The 22,770-nt window shown below is 34.9% G+C and overlaps 1 protein-coding gene across 2 annotated transcripts in view; it reads left to right on the top strand.

The window, feature by feature from the left end:
- The window catches only part of LOC150100354 (uncharacterized), a 50,415-nt gene extending 28,520 nt beyond the window's left edge, over window positions 1-21,895 (top strand). The window contains exons 3-5 of one of the 2 annotated variants that reach the window (XM_090402951.1): window positions 10,637-10,728; window positions 13,748-14,115; window positions 21,253-21,895. In XM_090402951.1, coding sequence (XP_090259077.1) covers window positions 10,637-10,728; window positions 13,748-14,115; window positions 21,253-21,272 — 480 coding nt within the window. In that variant the 3' untranslated portion in view covers window positions 21,273-21,895. Of the gene's footprint in view, window positions 1-10,636; window positions 10,729-13,747; window positions 14,116-20,371; window positions 20,961-21,252 lie in introns of those variants that run through there. The other variant, XM_090402952.1, reaches the window with a different exon arrangement.
- Window positions 21,896-22,770: the final 875 nt, after the last annotated feature.

Raw genomic sequence — 22,770 nt, 5'->3', positions numbered from 1 at the left:
ACGATCCAGAGGAAGACCAAGATATAGGTGGATTGATACAGTACAAAGTGCCTTAGGTGATAGAAATATAAGATCTGATAATGTTGGAGTGTTGACAAGTAACAGACTGATTTGGAGGGAAATTGTAGATAGGAAGTTAGTAATGATGTAAATATTTCATGTAGTACTATCATATCCTGTACACCCCTTGAGGGTACATGGCAGGAATTTGATTATGATGAAGTCATACCCCCCTCCCCCTCCTTTTCCTTTTTTTTTCCCTATCAGCCATCTTTTGCAATCCACAAACCCTGAATCTATCCTCATAAGGAGCATTCAGCAGCCATGTAGTGGGAAACACACACTTCTGTGAAATGTTCTTGTGTGGAGGGGGTCCCATCCTGCATGAAAATAACTGAATCCATGTACAGGTGCTGCTGTTATAGCTGTAACACAACAAAATTGTGGTTGGAAGTTTTTTCACTTGGTTATACTATAAATTAAAGACACCAAGAAATTATGTACTTGGTTTAATCCTATATCAAACAAATAAAGTTTCACCTGAAGTATTTTCAGGACTGGGGCAACTTATATATAGAAGCTAATGATTTCACATCACTTGCCTTAGTATCCCATAATGCAAAGAACAAATCAAATCCTTGCAGACATGTATAATGATATGCATTATGGGAAGGTTCACTATCCAGACCAGTTTCGACCTTTATTGAGATCTCATCAGTTGCAGCCAGATCGAGAGGTGACATTAAGGTTGAAGTAATGGCTAAGTCATATTTTCATATATGTGTAGCCAAAAGATGTCACCCCTTATTATTAAAATACTCTGGATTAGAGATAGTTGTTGGAAGTTTTTCCACTTGGTTCTTTAACCTTAGTATCATCTCTGGATCTGGCTGCCACTGATGAGTAACGTGACCAATTTTTTTACAATGAAAAGGAGGACGAAAAAATTTAAGAAAAAAGTACAACGTAAATAAATGAAACAATTTATTTAATTAAACGAGTATTTTTCCATTGAATGAATATTTTTTGTCAATATATCATTTTCTAACAATATATTGGAAATTTCGGAGCAAGAAATATCTTCATATTGGATTTTACAGTAAGTGCTGCAGCTAGAGTATCAACATTCAATCTTGATTTCTCACTTGTCCAAAAATCATTATCAATTGAAAAAAACTCTTTCAACTGCTGCATTAGTTCCAGGGCAGCACAACGTAAATTCAACATGAATAACTAAATTTTCATATGGAATGTGCTCATTTTTGAAATGGTTAAATATTTCTACCCATCTTTTATCAATTTCAACATGTTGATTTTCCCATTGTTTTAATTTATCAGAATTTAAATATACATTCAGTCTTCTAAATTCTTCAAACAGACAATTGTCATCGATTTTAATATCAGGCATTTCTTTCAATAAAAACTCAACACAATTTTCAATATCTGCCCAATTTACTTGCGATGAAGTCAAAAAAACACCATTGAAAACTGTTATTTCCTGTGATATTTGTTTCAGACAATTCTTTGACATATTGGAAACATGTTTGGTAAAAATTCTGCACTTCTTTGGTAAACTTTTCCATTATGCCCGGATTTGATTCCTCTAAGTTTGACAATTTTCTTATTAAAGGAATAAATTTTTCTTCAAATCGTGATTTATATTGAAGGACAAAATCGTTCAAAATAAGACTAACTTCTGTAGCTGAAATATGTTCACCTTCAATCTTTTGAATCGTTTTGTGGAAAATAGATGCCTGATTATGTACAAAATACATTAATATCTCCGATAATTCATAATTGAAAAAAAGATTCCAGAATTTTTGGACATTTGTCTAAACTTAAAAAATATGAACGGAGAGGCTCAAATAATTGTAAAACACGCTCTGTAGCAGGTGTTAGAGCGAGCCATCTAATTTTGAATATCCTAAAAGTTTTTTGTATTCAACATTTGCGTCTTCACAAAATTGTTTTAAAGTAGCCACACGAACAGTAAAACAACTAAAATACAAATAAATTGTCGTTATTATTATTTCTACATCAGTTGGCATGGCACATGATGCTGTGTTGATTGCATTTGACAAAATATGTGCATTACAACCTATTCCTAGTATTTTCTTTTGGAGTAAATCTTGTAATTTTACATAGACATTATTCACTCCTTTGCATCTTCGCCCACCAAAATTTGTGTTTGTATTATCAGCTGTTAGTGCAACAACTTTAGATTTCAAATTGTTTTCATTTATTACTCTGCATAGGTGGTTTGACAAAATTTCAGCAGTTTTGCCCTCGGATTCTAAATTTAAAATTTTTACTTGAATGCCCTTGGTAACATTATAATACCTTACTAGTATTGGATACAAGTTGGTTTCATTATGATTTGATGCATCAGATAAAACCGTTACAAATGCTGCATTTTTCAAGTCTTCTGCAAGTATTTTATCACAGTAATTTTTAAATACTGATTTAATAATAGCCTCACATTTTGTCCTGGCACATGAAAATTTAGCATTGTGAAAGTTTTTCAATAATTTAGTTGTACAATCCATACTACGAAAACTTTGATTGTGAATTATGGTATGAAACGCAAATGTTCCCTCCATTACAGCTAACTGTTTTTCATCTTCAGAATAATTAGAAGTTTTAAAAAAATAGGTTACTTTACTACTGGAAGCTGATGCATCTAATGATTGCTTATGTTTGTTGGTGTTCAAGTGTTTCGTTATAGCTGCTCTGCCTCCAACTGCAATGCAAAATTCTCCTCTGCAAATATTGCAGAAAACAATGTTGTATCTCTTTGATATGAGGAGTGGAAATTCCTTTTTCAGTTGATCATTGAAATGGCATTTCCTCTTTCTTGATTTTTCCATCCCTTAAATGAAATTAAAAATTAAAAATAAAATATAGAGCCACACGAACGATGCAAGCACATTATGAATAAATAAAATTAATAATTAAAACTTTAATAACAAAAGCGATAAAACTTTACTAAATGTATATTTAAATTATTTTACACTTGCGTTGAAAACAGGGTTGTATAAAATTGAATTAATGAATTAATAAAACGTGAATTGTACTTACCTGAGTATAATATTCACTGAGAAAGAAATAATTTCGTATTTCCGTTAGAAATAAACACGAAGTATAATATAGAGATGAAGTAAACAAAGTGAAGTGTGCAATGGTGCGAGACACGTGAGGTTCTCCTATGCCCTGTGCATGCGTTTCATAATCGCGTCTTTCCGAACTGTACCGTCGCATGATGCGTAACAGTTCGGTGCGGCATCTCTGAATACAGAGATTAACAGATTAGTTTTAAAATATCGAAAAGGAGGACAGGTAGGAGGACACTTTTCTAGAAAGGACAGAACCTACAAAAGAAGGACTGTCCTCCCTTCTTTTGTCGCCTTACTGATGAGACCTCAATAAAGGTTGAAACCGTTATACATACCCATAAGGATATGTGTTTTGCATTAATGGATATTAAGGCAAGTGATGTGAAGTCATTAGCTTCTATATATGAGTTGCCCCAGTCCTGAAAATACTTCAGGCACAAACTTGTTTGCTTCCACTTGGATAAAGGATTAAACAAAGTATATAATTTCTTGGTATCTTTAAGTTACAACAGAATTGTTCATTATATAACCATACCTCTCGGTAGTAACTGAACAGGTCACAGGTTTCAAATGGCGAATGTCCTCAAAGAAGTATGGTCCAATGATAAATGAAGCTGTAAACTTGCTCTTTGGGTGAATGCAAGTGAATTTGTTGTATTGCATGCAGATTTTGCATAGCCCATATACTCCACAATTGTGAGTATTCACAGCTCTGTTCAGCTGAAATTGAGCTTCATCTCTCCAGAATCATTTGCTGTTATCCAGTGTCCAACTCCACACAAGCAAGGAATGTTAAAGTGAATGTCAGTTGACTTTCAAAGTCCTGCAAGTGCAACACTGTGTTAGGGTTATCTTGAATGGGTAGAAATGTAGAATCTTCCATAGAATTTTTCAGACAGTTGTGTAATGCACATCCATGTGTCTTGATACAACACGTGCACTGCTGGAACCAACGCTGCTATTCATGGCCTACTCCACAAAAGCAGTAGCAACTTCGTTTGCTTGTTGTGAACTGATTGGTTTGCTACCTCTTCAAGGTCTAAATTCTGAGCAATCCTGTTTCTCCAGAATGGCTAATCATTTGTTGCAGAGCACAAGCAGGTAGTGGACTTCATTGACATTTGTTCATATGACGAAATTCACAGAGTACAGTAACAACATTGCAATTGTTTAGGTATGTACAGCTTCACAAGCAAAGCATGTTGGAGCAAGGTTAGTGCTATCACTGTGGATGGTATTAACAACCAGAATGAAGGGAAAAATCTCATATCCATCTTTTTAAACCCTCGTGGAATTTTCCGAGTTGTGTGATATGCAAATTCCATGCATTTGGTATTTACTTAAAGTTGAAAAGATTTTGTATAGAAAGTCATTTTTTATTAAATAAAAAAAAAAAATTTAGTCCAGTCTGCAGCTACTTGCCAGCTGGCAATATTTGCTCACCACATGCAAGTGGACAAGCATATTTGTTGAGCCCTGGTCTTAACTATTCCACTTGTCTGCTCTTTTGCATCATATTTTCTTCCTCTTATTTCTTGTTCACATCATTCATTACATTCCATTCCAGCAACATATCCCCTGCAAATGACTTACACCAAATCCATTTAAATGCAATCTGTCATTTTTATATAATTTCATCCATCTCTTGGATGCATCCCACATATTAACAAACTACATCCCTTTCTCATCATATAGCTCTGCCAACATGTCATTTATGATTTTTGCTCACCATTTCCACTCTTTGTCATGCTTGGACAACAGGACAAACACTGACTGATGCTACTTTTCCTCAGTTTCTTGATGTTCATCTTCATATTCTCCCTCTGTCCAACCAGATTAATCAAGTTGTAAACACAATTATCACTAACTTTCTCACTCATTTCTTATCCAAAGCATCACTCACCCTGTTTGTTGTCCCTCCTGGAGGATGGGGGGGGGTACTTAATGCATCCTGTCATCTACCATACTTTCAATAATGGAGTTTCCATTATTAAAAGCAAGGTGAGCCTCCGTAGCTCAGTCAGTATAGATGAAGCCCTTTGGTCAGAAAGACCTGGGTTCGATTCCCATCAGTGACATGAGGAATGTTTATTTGGTCTCTTTCAATGAAAGGTGAGTTAGCCAGTCTCATACAGAGGTAGGGGGGGTTTTTCATCCTCCAGAACAGGTAAACCAGACCCTTGAACACATATGGATTACAGTCATGAATACATCCCAGCCATATGCTGCTCCTGAGCCCAGATAAAATCGGGGGGGGGAGCAATGGTGAACTACCCTGTAAAAATCTCACCAGGAATACTTTGTGGGCAATGCCTACCAAGTCACCTACAGTTTGAAACGACTGAAAGGGAAAAGCAAGGTGCCCTCCCCTTGAGTCATTCATCACCTCCTTTTATCTACTTTCTTTCTTTCTTTCCATACTTTCACACCCTTACATTCCTATTGACCAGACATTTAATTTCAGTTTGGGTTACCGTTATCATGTTTCTCATCTTGATCTTGTCATTCTTTAAGTCTTGAATTCTGGCAGTTGTACTTTCTTTCATATTGCAGTCATGTTTGTTTTGTCAGTTATGATCTCTTTCATTCCTGTGATCACTTGCTTTTGTTCTGTCATTTGTGATCTCTTTCATTCCCGCAGTCATGTTTGCTTGCTTTTGTTCCTTCAATCTTTTTCATACTCATGGTCATATTCTTCACACTTAACACTCTTCTGGTTGTTACAACTCATAGTTTTTATGCTTCTCACTACTTTCTGCTGTTTAACTAACATTCACTATTCTCGTGTAATGCGTCACAGGCCATGGAAATATCACTTTCTGCAAATACACATCACCTCACTTGTTTAATCTCTCCTCAAACACTTCAATATTCTCCCAGACATACATTACACTACACTTATGACAATGAACCATCCTCAAGAACTCCCACCTCTGTTACTACCTGGCGTGTACGAGGTACCATGCTCCTATAAATTGTCGTACTATAGGCAGACAGGCAGATCTGTTCTTAAATGCATCTCTGAAAATCAAGACCACATCCTCTCATCAAGCAGCAGAAATCCGGCCTCTCCCAACACGGAGTTGAAAACCCAAACCATAGGATCCACTGGGAAAAGACCAAACTTCTACACAGATCTTCATACAAACATGAACGTTTATATAAAGAAAGTGCTGAAGCCCTACTTCACAGACCCAATCTAAACCACAATGATGTCCTTGCCATTCATAAAGTATGGGAAATTGTCATACAAAATTGTGTAAAATAATTCAGTTTTAATTTTAATGTAATCTAAATAATCTAATGTTTATTTTATTTTATTTTATTTTTTTAATGATAGAAAGCGCTGCTGCTGCTGCACACATTTGGATTCCAATGTATTCATGCGTCCTATCTGTATGTTATTCCTAGTGTTGCTTCCAACTGTACTGACGATGTCCTAAGACACTTAGGTCGAAATATTTACATATTAAAAAACCTATTACTGTGGTTTTATGTGTGTTTATTTAGTCATCTTCAAGAAATCTGCAACACCTCCTACATTTCATTTCCTGCTGCCCATCATAATAACCTTACTCTCGTCACTCTTTTGTCTTTGTTTGCTGTAATATTTTCATTAGCACACTTACATAAAGAACATGATCAAATCCACCTGTAGCCTACAGAGATATTATGCAGTGAGTCTCAGCCATCACAAATATTGACAATGGTATCAGACAAATTTTAAACGTTTTTGCTTGATCTGTTCCCTGGCAGTATTCCTGCAGTTGTCCACTTACAACTCTGTGATGTAATTTTTGAAATCAGCAGTATAAAGCAATGCATGTTATAGATACCATTATTCCTAAATTGTGGTCATAATATGATTATTATTATTATCCCAAGATCCCCATGGAATCACAAGCCCATTGCTAGAGGTTCTTTGCTATACACACAGCTCATCATATCGTGCCTTACATACACCTAAATTTTCTGCTGACACCACCCTCTCGGGCAGTGCATTCCATTCATGCACAGCTCTCCATGCAATAAATCTGCTTCTCATTCCCTTGCTCACACCTTCTTTATACAGCTTCCAGGGATGATCTCTTGTTCTTCCCCTCATCTCCCACCCTTTTATGAAAAACCTCTTCAACTTTAATCCTGTAACAACCTCTTACCAACTTGTATGTCTCTATTATATCATCCCTCAAACAACTAATATCCCTCATACAAATCTTCCCCAATATCATTAACATACAGGTTAAACAGTAATGGCTAAAACAGACACATCACTAGTGACTTTCCCCTTCTAGGATATTGCTTTCCTATACACAACTTGTTCATACTTATCAGACAGCCAATCTTCAATCAAATGCATTAATCTAATATCTAACCCCATCTGCTCTAGTTTGACTATCAACTTATCATGTGGTAATCTATCAAGCCTTTTCAAAATCTAAGTATACCACTGTGTATCCCTCTCCCTCATCCAGTGGTAAGAGGTTGTTATAAGTTGTAATAAGTAACAGATTACTAAAGCATGACCTCCCTTTAGCAGATCTGTGCTGTCCATCAAAGATAATACAACTGTTGTCAACCCAATTCTAGATTCTGGTTCTCATTAGCCTCGCCAGTACTTTAACCACACAGATTTTCTTATAATTTGATGCTCAAGTTCTGTCACTTCCCTAATAAAGTGGTAAGTCTTCCCTTCCTTGCACTCCTTTTAAATTTGAACCAATATAAGACTCATATTGAACAAATATGCCAAGGCAGATGTCAAACTCTCTGGCACCCTTCCTTCAAAATACATGGTGATATATCATCAAGTCCCACAGCCTTATTAATATCAAGTTTGCTCATTTCCCCATATACCTCTTGTTCGTTCACAGTCAGTCTGTCTTCTCCTTGTTCACTGCCCTCAAATTCTCCACGATATCTCATTCACAATGATGAAAGACCTTTATGAACTGCTCATTAAATATCTCAACTATATCCTCTGCAGTTGTCCATTTACATTTTATCCATTCAGTGTCATCTTACCATATTCATTCTTTTTTTTTGTTGGCTACATGCCAAAACTGCCTAGGGATTTTTTTTTTTTTTTTTACTTCGTTAGCTAACTGCTACTCTTACCATCCGAGTTACCCTCTTTGCCTGTTCTGTGTACTAGTCATGAAATTGACTATTACGACTCATCTTATGTTGCCTCTATAATGCTGTCTTTCTCTGTATTGCATACTTAATCTCTTTGTTCTTCTATTTCACACCTACTTTATTTAACCTTCTAACCCTTAGAATACCTTTAGACATTGCTTCTACTAGATAATTCTTAAAAAGTACCCAATCAGTGTTGATCTCCTTTCTACCAAACCTCTTTTCATGCTGCAGCTGCAAGCTGTCTCCTAAGCTTCTCATAATCACCAGCTTTTTAATTCCACATATACTCTTTCCTCACAGAAGCCCTCATTGTGTCTGGGAACCACCCAGGTAATTACTTCATGGTCACTCTCACCAACTGGAGGGAGATTTGACAGCTCATTTATAATGACATCCTCTGATGAGATGATCAAATTCAAGCCCCTCAATCCTCACATGCCCTCTGTTACATGCTTAGGTAGTTATCCCTGAACAACTCCAAAAATTCATTTTCTTTACTTCTAATTGCTATCTCATCACCCCAGTCTATATTGTCTCAATTAAAATCACCCATAATGATCACATTTTCCCATATGCTTAGCTAATTTGCTTATACATTTCATAATCACTACCCTCCACACATCACTAGGTCTATAGCAACATCTGACTAAGTATTTTCATTCTGTGTATCTCTATCTCACACCATACTGCCTCAAAACCACTACCATTATTCCCCTTTCCCCTTGCATCTCTACCTTGTATTGACATAACTCTTTCTCATCAATAGCACTCCACCTTCCTTTTTACCCTTTCTATCTTCATGGAAAAAACATCTCCATTTCGATATCCTTCTATCTCTATTCCTGTCAGGATGTTATCCTCATCCAACCATGTCTCACTTATTCCTACAATTTTTGAGTGAACAAGCTCAATCAGTGCAACCCTTGTTTCTGATACTTCTAGCATTGTATACAAACATAACAGCTCATTCCTGGATCTATAATAAGTTTCACCAATACCACTTATTAGATGTAATTTATATATACCTTCCTTGAGCCATATCTTTTTCTCCTTATCCATTGCAGAACCTTCTTCATATCCAACTGTTTACCTAAATCCCAAGCCATTCCCTTCTTGTCTACACACACTCACACACACACACACTCACACTCACTCACTCTTCTCTCTCTCTCTCTCTCTCTCTCTCTCTCTCTCTCTCTCTTTCTCTCTCTCTCTCTCTCTCTCTCTCTCTCTCTCTCTCTCTCTCTCTCTCTCTCTCTCTTCCTCTTTGAGTATCAAATTTTCCCATGCTGCTTTTCCCTATCCACCCTGAATCTCCCTTTTTGTCTTGCACACATGTTCTCTCATTCTGTGCACTCATGCCACCCACTTCTCCATTTATAAGCACCACTTCAATCTCTCCTTCCTTATTATTCTGCTCTTTTACATTCTTCTTACTTGCTCAGATTCGTTCTCTGCAATTGTTACTCTCCCTTCCAGCTGTTTACTCACACCAAAACCATTCAAATGAAGTTCATCATTCTTATATAGTTCATTTCATCCTTCAAACTCATTCTACACATTAACAAACTGCACTCCTTTCTCTTCACACATTTACACTAACATATCATTCATAAACCTCGCTGTCCACCTCATCTCATACATGGGCAACACAGTGACTACCTTTCGTATCACACTATTATCTTTTTTCCTTCTCATAATGACAGAAACCACAGTTTCTGTCACTCAACAACTTCCTGATATCGAGTCTTACATTCTACTTGTCTCAGTCCAGTCATTTGTCCCTACAACCACAGTACAGTTCTTATACAGTTTTTGCTTGCTTATCCCCCCTCATTGAGTGCCTCAGTCACTCTATTCATTTTACTTCCTGGAAAACAGGCCTTGTTCATCTTCTCAGTTTTTATCTCTAATAATCGAATCCCCGTACAGTGCCACTTGCAAGTCATTACCTCTTTCATGCCAACATCGTTTATTCTTCACTCTTCCATACATATCTACAATTCTCTTCATTTCTTGCAGTCATCTTCACCAACTCAGGTTTCAAATCTTGCATCATTTCTTGCTACCATTCACTTTTGCCATCTTGTTATCAGTCACACAAGCTTGTTTGCCATCAACCCTGCTCAGCATCTTACCATGATGAGGAACATAAAATCAGTTTTGACCAGTTTTAGATCAGTGAGGAGCAATAAATTGTTTGTATTGGGGGGGGGGGGGGTTGGATATTGTAAATGACGACATTTTATTTGATTATTAATAAAATTTGATTGACTCTAGCCAGTATCTGCAGTGAAAGGGTGTAATAAAGTTAATGATTAATTAAGAATAAAGTTATGATGCAATTACTTTTTTGAATTAATTATCTGTGTTATATTTAGGATAATTTAGGTGAAACACCTTTGCATAAAGCAGCTCGAATCAACCATATAGACTGTGCAAGTCTTCTGCTAGCTTTTGGAGCAAACACAAGGTTAGTGAAGATTACAATGAAATGGCTAAAAGAATTTCATTTCTCACTTAATATGTTATTTTTAGTACTATTAAAGATTATTTGTTGACATTTAGTTCATTGGAACATTGGAGTGACATTAGGTCATTGCATCTATACATATCAAGCTAATATCAAATGACCTATCTAGTACTTAATTTAGAAGAACTTATAAACAATTTTATTGTGCGATATCCCCCATATAACAAACATTTAATTAATATTATTATGTAATTGTTTTGCATTAATGTTTCTCTTGTAATAAAAACAAAATAGCAATTGGAGATTTTCTTATATTTTTGTCTTATAATCCATCAGGGGCGATATTTAATTGTTTGCCTCAGGGCACGATCTAATCTGGTGACGGCCCTGGACCTATCACAACCAGAGAACTTTTTTAAGAGCTAAATTTTTTTAAGATATCACAGTTTTCGTCATTAATTTTGAGTATCTGCAGATTATGCAAAATTTAGGCTTTGTCTTCTGCCACTTTTGAATTATTTGATATTACCTAACCTTAGATGAGTAAAATGACAACATACTTACTTTGGGTGCATTCCATTGACTATTCAGCGTCATAAAATAAAATTTCATTTTATTTTACAATGACAATTTCGCTGATCTTATACATTTAACATTTCTGAATTCCATGCAAAATCCCATAACAAGCAACATTTCCATTATATTCTTACCCTTAATACACATTAAGTTAAACAGTATACCTGAATTGCTTGAGATTGCTAGAGACCTGAATGAAATGGCTGCATAACAAGTTTTCAAGTTTTGTAAATTATACTTGACAAGAAATTATGTTGTTTATTCCTTCCCAAGCATAAGTGCAAAAGTTTGTATGCAAAGTATCTTCATGACTACGCTACCTTATATAGAGACTGTTGACTTCATATTAGTTGCCTTTATATCTCATAATGCAAAGCACACATCCTTTTAGACTTGTATATTGCTATGCATTAAGGGAAAGTCACTACCCAGGCATAGCTTTGCATAGTGACCTTAAGGTTGAAACCAGTCTAGGTTTCGACTGATTTGAAACACTTTCTGTAAGCTTATCATACATTTATGTTATTCTTTAAAAGGAGAAATTTTGTCTACTGATATAGCTGTATTTAATCACGAAATAATAATAATAATTGGTAGTAATGAATTTTTTTTTTAATTTTTTTTTTAAACCAGACAATACTGGATATGGTTATAGTCATTTGTAACTATTTTTCCTTCATTGTAAGATGGGGACTGAAAGAACATACACCAAAATGTTTCTATACTTCCAGTGGAACTAAGCTGAAAATTTTTATGGAGTGAGTTTTTGGGGTTCAGTGAACAAAGAAAATCTAAAAATTGAGAAATATTTTAGTTTAAATAGGTCAGGAAGTTTTCATCTGCACATGGATATTGAGCTGCTTTGCCAAGAGTTGCCTCAGTTGTGCATTAATTTAGAGCATTAAGTGTGTTTGTTTTTAGGCTACTTTTATTATTATTATTACACCCTCCATGGAGTCAACAGACTCATCATGGGAGGTTCATTCAATTGACAACATATTTATCATATACAATCTTAAAATCCTTAGCACTTCTTGCATTAACAACACGTTCTGGTAATGCATTCCATTCACTGACAATTCTCAATGTAAAAAATTCTCATATCCCTCTTCACCACACTCTTACATAACTTCCAGGGATGGCCTTTGGTTCTTTCTCTTTTGCCTTCTACTCTTTTTATAATCTCCTCTGGATTAATCTGATAAAATTTTCTCACTAACTTAAATGTCTCTATCATATCACCTCTCTTCCTCCTATCCACCAAACTCTGCAATCCACATTTCTTCAACTTCTCTCTCTTTCTCTCTCTCTCCATAGCCATCATTCCAAACTCCCAATATTGTCTTAGTCACTCATCTCTGAACCCTCTCCAATGTCTCCACATCACAATGAAAACAGGTGACCAGATCTGAGCACAGTAGTCCAAGTGTGGTCTGACCAGTGCCTTATACAGTGGCACAACCACTTCCTTATCCTTACATGTTAGAGTACTTCTTATCACAGCAGCACTACAATGTGCAGCCTTTGCAACACTAGCAATATGCCCTCTGAATTTCAGTCTACTGTCAACCATCACTCCCAAATCTCTAATCTCATCACTTCCTGCAGTGCAGCACTGTCAAAATAGTACACAGCCTTATATATCTGCAGTCCAAAATGCAACACCTTGCACTTATTGATATCAAAACTGCAATCCCAAGTAAAAAGTCTACTAAGTAAAAAGTAAAAACTCAAATCTTCCTGAAGGAAATTAACATCAGCCGTGCTACTTATAATTCTTCCCGACTTTGCATCATCAGCAAATAACTAAAGATCCCCAGTCAGTCCACATGATATATCGTTTGCAAACAAGTTGAACTGTAGGGACTCAAGAACAGAACCCTGGGGCATGCCACTGGTTACCTTCATTTTTTGAGACACTGCTCCATCATACACAACCTGCTGGTATCGTTCAGAGAGCCAATCTCTGATCCATCTAACCAATATACTATCTATTCCCATCCTCTGCAGCTTGTACACCAACTTATCATGTGGTAATCTATCAAACGCTTTTGCAAAATCTAAGAATATCACTGTATATGATTCTCCCTTATCTAACCCACTTGTCACCTTATCATAAAATGCAAGTAAATTATTAAAACAAGATCTACCCTTTACAAATCCTTTTAACAAAGATTACTAAAGTCTCCCAGTATAAGCATTATTTTGAGCAAGAAAATAATGTGATTCTGATCTTTGAATTCAAACCTACTAACTAAGCAGACTTTTGCTTAAATGGTAGCTATTCAGAGATTACAATTATTTTTCAGTCATCAGTCAGTTAGCTCTGCTAAGCTTTTACTTGTATTGAATTTTTGTTTTAAAGGAAATTTATGTTTATGAAGTTTTGAAAAGAGTAATTATTTGTTTAATTGAACTTTTTAAAATTATACTTATACTTTAGGTTGCTTAATAATGATGGCCAGACTCCACATCAATTAGCCCACTCTTACAACAGTTTTTCTACAATGTGTATGCTGAATAATGTAGAAATTCGCTTAGCAAGAAACTTTCCTTGTATCAGAATAAATGAAATTAAAGAAATTTTTCAGTATCTTTGTGCTGATAAAGATATATCTTCAATAGAAGACTGTCTTCAAATTATATGTGAAGAAATTAGTTATATGCTTTCCTTACCTATTAATGAGTCTACTGCAGAAAATAAAAATGCTGAACATGCTCTAGGTCTTTCAAATGTATTTCACAGAAAGCGCCATCATGAATACAACAAAATTTCAAATCATGGAAAGTGTGCCAAAATTGGAAGTGAAGGTAAGCAAAGCTGTATCTGTACTTAAAGAGTGAAGATAAAATTTAATTTTCATGTTTATAGGTAATATTTGTTTTTATAATTAACCAAAATTTGAAGGTGATCATATCTTTAAGCAGAATTCGATCAATTTGTACTTCAAATTTTCAATATTAAGATTGAGACAGCGAGCTTTCATAGCTCAGTCAGTGTCAATGATGCTCTGTTGTTAGAAAGTCATATGTTTGAATCCTGTTTAGGATGTAAGAATCAGGGCTTTTCGACTGAAGGTGAGTTGTCAGTCTCATATGAAGGCAGTGGAGTTTTTTTCATCCTGCAAAACAGGCAAACTGGCTAAAAGAAGAACACATGCAATTGACATACATAATACACTATGCACATAGGATTAACTTCCCTATCAGCATTAATTAGGTTTCAAAGGAGACGAGTTATTTAGCTATGAAAGGCCATTGAGCCTAACATGCAAGGGATAAGGGGATTAGATAGGCATTTTTCTAGTAGAGAAAAAGTATTGCTTTGTTTCAATTGGGGTTTTGAAGGTATATCCACTGAATTACAAAGATCTCCAAGAAATGTTATACAGGCATGAAACCAAGAATTTCCAACTTAAACAACTGCATGTATAATAGTCCCAGTAGAAGACTTGAATTGTGTACTAGAAATGGGAAGTGTAAAAAGGCATCAAAGAGAGGAAAAACTAAGACAGGAAACCAACCTTAGATCTGATGAAGAAAAGAAGAGATATGAAAAGAAATTTGAATGAGACCATTCAAATAAAATAGAATATTTGGAAATTTGTAAAACTATACCCAAAAGGATGAAAAATGAAATTAGATCGTATAATACTAGGAAAAAAGAAACAATAGAAAACAATAGTAATATGAAGGTCCTAAGATGAACATTATCATTTGGGACAAAGGAACTAGCTGCTGTAAGAGGAAAAAATAGTGAACTTATAAGAAATAGAGATGCAATAATCAAAAGAATTCAGGAATTTTATACTGAACTCTATGAAGACAAGGACTGAGACATCCAAGAATCAATTATGGATAACTCGAGTGAGGAAGAATACAATGTCCCTGAGATTTACAATGTGAAGTGGAAATGTCACTGCAGGAAATGAAAAATGGAAAGGCCTCAGGAAAAGATGGAATTATGGTAGATTTCTTAAAACTGGGAGGAAGACTTGTTATCAAACAGCTAACTAAACTCTTTAATAAATGCCTAAAACGGAGAAAAAATTCCAAAAAATTGGAACATTTCACTTCTAATATTAATTTTTAAAAAGGGCAATAAGGAAGAAATTAAAAACTACAGACCTATAAGCCTACTCCCCACCATATATAAAGTCTTCACAAAAATTATAAATAATAGAATAAAATCTAAACATGAGGGAATGCAATCCTGTGAACAAGCTGGATTTAAGAAGAATTACAATACTTTGGACCATATTCACACATTAAGACAGCTCATTGAAAAATCGATTGAATGCAATAAACCCTTGTCTGGCCTATATAGACTACGAAAAAGCATTTGATTCAGTTAAAACATCTGCAACACTAAAAGCTCTTGAAACCCAGGGAACTGAGAAACCATATATTGAAACACTATGAAATTATATAAAAACAGTGAAAAGTTTCCAGTACAAAAAAGGCATCTGGCAAGGTGATACTAAATCTCCCAAACTATTTACAGCTGCATTAGAAGAAGTCTTTAGAAGCCTTGATTGGAAACGAAATTAATAAACATAAATGGAGAACAGCTGCATCATCTGAAATTTGCAGATGATGTTGTCCTAATAGCAGATAATCTTGAAGATCTGTAGAAAGTCTAAATCAGCTAAATGAAGCCTCCAGAGTAATTTGATTAAAAATAAAAAGAATAAGAATTGGCCCAAATATTTTTGGGCCAATTCTTATTCTTTGAGGATTGCTAAAGAAAAGAGATTGAATGAAGAATTCACCTTGGATGGATGGCTTATGAGAAAATGAGAGACATATTCAGAAGTGACATCCCTATGAGTCTAAAAAGGGAAGCTTTCACCCAGTGCATACTTCCTGTCCTAACATACAGGGGAGAAACACGGACTTTAATAGAATCCCTAAACAAAAAAACTTAGAACAACACAACATTGCATGAAGAGAAGTGTGCTTAAAATAACATTAAGAGATAGGAAGACAGATACCTGAATAAGATCCCAAACAATTGTCACATATATTGTAAAATACATTAAACATGTTAAGTGGAGATGGACTAGCCATATTGCCAGATGCAATGAGTGGAGATGGACTAGAAAAATAACAGAGTGGAGATCAATGGATGGAGCAAGATAAAGAGGAAGACCGAGAAGAAGGTGGAGGAATGAACTGGAACAAGTTGCAGAGCGAGATGGTTGGGAGAGGCAGAAAACTGAGTGGTCTGGAAAACCATGGGGGAGACCTTCGTCCAGCAGTGGACAGAACCAAACTATTGAAGAAGAAGAACACTTGGACATAATTGTATACAATCCTCTTGGTATGTCCAATTTAAAACGGATTTTGTGATCCTATGTAAAAGACAAAACACCCAGTAGGAGATATTGATTGCACCATGGATTCTGGTCTATAAAAGAAAAAGATATCAGTGTCTTTATCATGCCAATCTACCCACTGATATCAAATACAAGCAAATTCAAATAATAATAATAATAATTTTAGGGTGGCTGAAATAGTATGTTTTCCAGCTCTATGTTATAAAATACTGACACTATTTTAAAACCATTTTTTCAAACAAAATATAAATTGATTTTTTTTATGCAAATGATTAATCACAATATAATCCTTTTGTGCATATTCTAGCATCCTAAGTTAGAATATGTCTAAGCAAAAAACTGAATAGATTACAAAGTTTCTTCATGAAAATATTGTTTTTATGATCCTGAAAATATATATTATACAACCTATTAATAGTAACAATTTTTTTCTGGGTCCAGATTGGTCAAGTATGAATCTTAAGATCTGACAGCATTTTATGACTGTTGAGCAGTTACCACACATTGAAACATTTCTTTATCATGTGTAGGGCACAGATGCCCAGGTTTTGCAACTTCTCATCTGTAGTGGATATATATAAAAAAACTATCATAATATTTTTATGATATTGAAATTAAATTGCTTTTTCAGTCCATTCAATATTTATGATGTCCTTTTAAAAAGACCTGAATTTGAATCCCATCTGCAGTGCAAGGAACCTTTATGGTGGAAACCAACTAACTCACCTTCAATCGGGAGTTAGTTGGTTTCCTCTACTAAGTCCTCCATTTCTAATTTTCTTCTAATTTCTGTTTATGCTCAGTTTTCTGGTAAAGTTCCAATAGAGTGGAAAGAGGGGAAACTAATTCCCCTGCATAAGGAAAACTCAAAGACAGACGTATCAAATTATAGGCCAATCAGTATATCAGGAGTGATGGCTAAGGCTTTGGAGAAATTGATAAAAATTAGAATTCAGGAGTGGGTGAATAGAAATATAATACTTTATAAGGGCAACATGGTTTTGTGAAGGATAGTTTTGCCTTAGTAACTTACTTTCTATAATAAAGTAACAGTAGAGTTGGATAACGGAAATCATTACTCAGTGATACTGCTGGATTTTGCAAAGGCATTTGACAGGATTCTACATGGAACTCTGCTGCATAAATTGGAGCAAATGGGAATGGATCTGAAGCTGGGGATTTGGATTAGAGGGCGGCCGATAGACATATCAAAGAGTGGTTTATGGAGGAGCTGAGTCCAGGAGAAGACAGGTGACTAGTATTGTACCTCAGAGCTCAGTACTTGGTCCTCTGTTGTTTAATTTGCATATTAATGATACTGGAAATAATTTGACAGGAAATTTTCATATGTTTGCTGATAATGCAAAAATGGAAAGAGCGATAGTCATCGCTCTTTCCAATGATATTTACATCAATGAAGGTGATGTAAATATCTTGCAGGATAACTTAAATATGCTGGCAGTATGAGCAAAGGTAAATGTCTGCCAATTTACATTGGCTAAATGTAAAGTGATGCACTTTGGGAATGGGAGGATGAGATCACTTGCTGTATACTATATTAATGGAATTGAACTGCAAGAAGTTGATGAGGCAGTTGACTTCAGGGCAGTGGTGTGTTGGGACCAGCTCGTGCAAGCCGGTTGTTAAAATTTTTCAAATTTAGCGAGCCGGTTGTTAATGTTTTTAAGTTGGGCGAGCCGGTTATTAAAATTCTTTATGAAAGGATAGATGATGAATGGTGGTATATACTTTTTCTCGTAAATATTTTTGAAATTGTATAATAAACACATATATATTATTATTATTATTATTATTATTATTATTATCAAAAATAAATGCGTAAAGGAGAATTCACAAAACACAAACTCAGTTTACGAACGGGAATTTGGAAACTATTTTATTTACTAAACAATGTCTGTATTCATTAAAACACAAACACGTCATCAAAACTCCCAGTTATTTGAATAAACAATAATGCCTTATTTTTCGACGAATTTCCAAGAACTTGCAACATTAAGTTCTTGGAAATGCAACATTGTTGCACTATTGATAAATACAAAAATTCGTCACGACAGCTACAGTCTCTGGTCATTTGATCGACTATGAGGTAATATTAGTGTCACATTTTTTTTGTTCAGGATTTTATTTGATAATAGGTAAGTTGTAGGTAATACTGTACAGGAAAATTTTCTTTAATATATGTTTTTATTTCGGTTTTTTTCTCTTTTTTTTTTTAATAATTAAAATAATTTTAATCAGGGTTAGAGTTTTGTGGTCAAAAAAGCAGATAGCTGTTAGTTGAAAAAATGAAATAGAACGAAACTTGTTAAACATTAAAAGGACAAAATTTGAAGAAGCAGAAACAAAGACATCTGAAGATACAATAGAACTTTGTGAAGAATCAAATTTTTCATAAAGCGAGCCGGTTGTTAAAAATTTACCAACACACCACTGCTTCAGGGTCAATTGCCTGATCAACTTCTTTGGACAGAAAACTGAAGTTCAGAGGGCATATTGCAAAAGTGGCCAAAACAGCACATCAAATTACATGGTTATTGAAAAACACACTGACAAGCAGGGATAGGGAAGTTATTGTTCCACTTTATAAGGCATTAATAAGGCCAAACCTGGACTATTGTGCAGAAATCTGGTCACTTGGATTCCTTGGCGATGAATGATCCTGAAAGATCCTATGTACTTATTTCAGATGCATATGCCAAAGATTGTTGCAGGTCTGTGGAATGTTTTCTATGGGGATAGATTGGAGGTCTGTGGGATGCCAAATGCTATCTGTTAGGCATAAGAGAGGAGATATAATAGAAGTATTTAAGTTACTAAAGGCTTTTTTTTTTTATAGGATTGATACTGATAACTTTTTTCTATACGGTGCAGGAAGAGTGATAATGAGGGGCCATTCCTGGAAATGTAGGAGTGTGGTTAACAAGGATGTTAGGACCAGGAGGTCCTAACATCCTTGTTAACTTGGAGGATGGTGAATGTGCAGAATGCATTGCCAAGGCGATTGGGAGTCCTTCATCTGTGAATGAATTCATCTTCATATCTTGAAGATATAGAAACTACTACAATTCTCCTATTATGTTCTCTTTTTTTCCTCCTGAACAGCTGACTGTAAGCAACATTCATGAATGTTCTTGTCACTTTCACATGCTTGGGAATACAGCAAAGTAACTTCCACTTTAGTCCATTGTGCACTGCCATTACAGGTTTCAGTGCTTTGCTTGAAGCACCATGTAGGAAAAGCTCTTTATTTATAATTTCATTATGAAAGCAGAATTTATAACATTTCTTCATTTTACAATATTTATGCACTGAGATAAGTTCACTCAATTATTCCCAGAATGTGAATTATAGTAATAACTTTGGCTTCTATCATAAGTAATAGCATGCAATAGAATTTCACAAATTGTATGAACACATTTATTCATTAAACTCCTTATCATAATAATTTTGTTTATACCTAAACAAGATTTCAGTGGCCAGAATTAAAACATCTCAAAAGCAAACATCTTGCTTGCAATGTAATTCAATTCATTTTTTTTTTTATTTTTAAGATATCTGAATTTTAATACATACTACAGTTAACCTGTGGTATATATTATTGCTGATTGAATATATTTGCAATGTATACATGTTAAAAGCAACTTTAAATAATTGATTTTTCACATTTCTGGTCGTATTATTTAACAGTATTATTAATTTTCTTAAAGGCCTGTGTAGCTCAGTGTAAGTGGTGCTTGCATCTTCTGTGCTAGGCTGCCCAAAGATCGACTTCAGAAGTCTGGTCGCCAACTGAAGGAACTTTTTCTAAGCCTATCTTTGACTGGTTCTCGAGTTAGTCGATCTCTAGCATGGGAAAGTGGGTTTTTTTCCCCTGGAAACTCAGGTTTTTCATCCCGTAAACTCAAGAAAATCAACTGTAGAACTCACATTAATTCAGACAGTAACATATCCTGTTAGGGTTAAGTATCAAGAGATGACAGCACTTGCTTGCCGGTCGCTTCATTGGTGTTGGCTTATAATTAGTGATAGTCTTGGGCCAGCTATCTCGGATTGGCTACTGGTGGAGATTGAACTGCCCACTCAATCTCCAAAAGCTAGATAAGGTTAAAAGGCCTCGCCTACTCCCTCTAAGGGAATAAAAAGGTGTTAGCTTATTATTATTAGTAATATATATTATTAATTTTCTTCATTTATATTTTTATTTATGCTTATTTTGTGTGTTTTTAATTTAATTAAATGTATTTTGACTAGAATAGCTATGTACTACCTACAGCTGACATTAAATTATTTACTTGATCCAATTTGAATGACATCTCTGAAGGCCTAATTACACTATAGATATGATGGTATAATTAGCTCTTACATGATGAATTATAATGATGGATCCTTATTATTCATACCAGTAACTGTTATTCATAATATCACTGTCAGCTAATCCTTAATACTGTTACTTCTGAAAATCTTGTTAGTATTATTAAGTGTGTTTTTATAAACGTTATTTTTATTTAAAAAAAAAAAAATATATATATATATATATATATAATAACAGATAACTTGCCTAGTAAATTTTATTAATATTTTCATATAGGTATCAAAGGCACTCTTTGAGGAGTGCTGTCTTCCGTAAAAGGGATAGATGTACTTATCAGATCTGTTGAGATTGAGAACGATGTAGCAAAGCTCTATTTGCATAATCATTCCATGCGGAAACTGTTCTTATGTAGAACTTTAGATTTTTTTTTCCCACAACCAAAGAATCTTGTGTTTAGTGGTAATAGCAGCAGAGGTATTAATTTCATAATGGTGAATAAATGAAAATGCCTGACTGCTGAAGAGGGTACTTCTCCAACTGAAAACATATCATTTACTTCTTCAATATAATTCATATTGTCCTTGAAATGAAATCATATAGTTAACCATATGCATGAGGAAAATTACCATCAGCTGAAAGCTGTTTTACTTAGATGATATTTTCTGTTGTTTATTTCACATCATGGGGGGGGGGAAGTCTTAGTAGAATGTTTAGAGCATATTGCATCAAAAAAGATAAGCACGGAACTCATTATCAATGTGAAGATGTGTGAATTGCCAAAGTATGTTTCCTGTTATCAATAATACACCAAAATCATGTATGAATTTTTTACTTTGTAGTGCAAATTTTTCTTCCCATCATAAATCTTACTGTATTGACTCCTTTTGGTAAAAATAAATAAATATTATTACTTTATGAATAGTATGTTGAGTGTTTTTAAAATATGCTATAAAAATTTAGCTGCTATCAGAGATATCTTAGTCAAAAAAGTTACCTCTGATGATACCACTCCTTAAACTCATTTACCATCTCACTACACTGTCAGAGAGTGCATTTCAGGGCCCAACCACCCTCCATGCAAAAAAGAAAAACCCTTTTTACCCTCTTGCTCACCACTTCCATTCAAAACTACCATGAAAGGTATCTATCCTCATAATAACATTGTACAGTCCTGATGTCATTATTTTTGATAATCACCTCTGCACCCCTCTCCACCTTTAATTTATTCCTTTCAAATCCAAATGAACAGATCTAAGCACAGTAATCCAGATATGGTTAGAGCAGCACTTTATACATTGGAATCACCACTCTTCTATCTCTGCTGATCAGCATCATCTTTCCCAGTATTATGGCAATCCTGTGGGTTACCCTCACCATGTTTGTGATATGTCCCATAAACTTCAAAATTCTGTCATCTGTCATTCCAAGATCCCTTGTCTCATCCACTTCCTCTAGTACAGTTCCACCAACAAAAGCATGGAATTTCTTATTAGTGGATTCTAAACTTCAAGACCTTGCATTTAGTTAAACTCCTATCCCCATTTATTTGCCCATCTGTTTTTCTTATTCACATCTGCTTGAAAAGCCACCACATCAGCACTGTTACTAATAAATCTTCCCAACTTCATCATCTGCAAACAACTCCATATCTCCCTGCAGTCCACTGACATTGTTATTGATGTAAACATCAAAAAAAAAGTAAGATCCCACGACTGAGCCCTGTAGAATCCCCACTTATGACTATCACCTTCCTTGTGCTCTCTTGTGCACGACTCTCTGGTAACTGTGCTTCTT

This window comes from Typopeltis vanoorti, chromosome 13, assembly GCF_054136105.1.
Source record: "Typopeltis vanoorti isolate ZY-2024b chromosome 13, IOZ_Tvanoo_1.0, whole genome shotgun sequence".
NCBI lineage: Eukaryota > Metazoa > Arthropoda > Arachnida > Uropygi > Thelyphonidae > Typopeltis > Typopeltis vanoorti.
The sequence above is the reverse complement of the archived record's forward strand: the minus strand, read 5'-3'. Positions and strand labels throughout refer to the sequence as shown.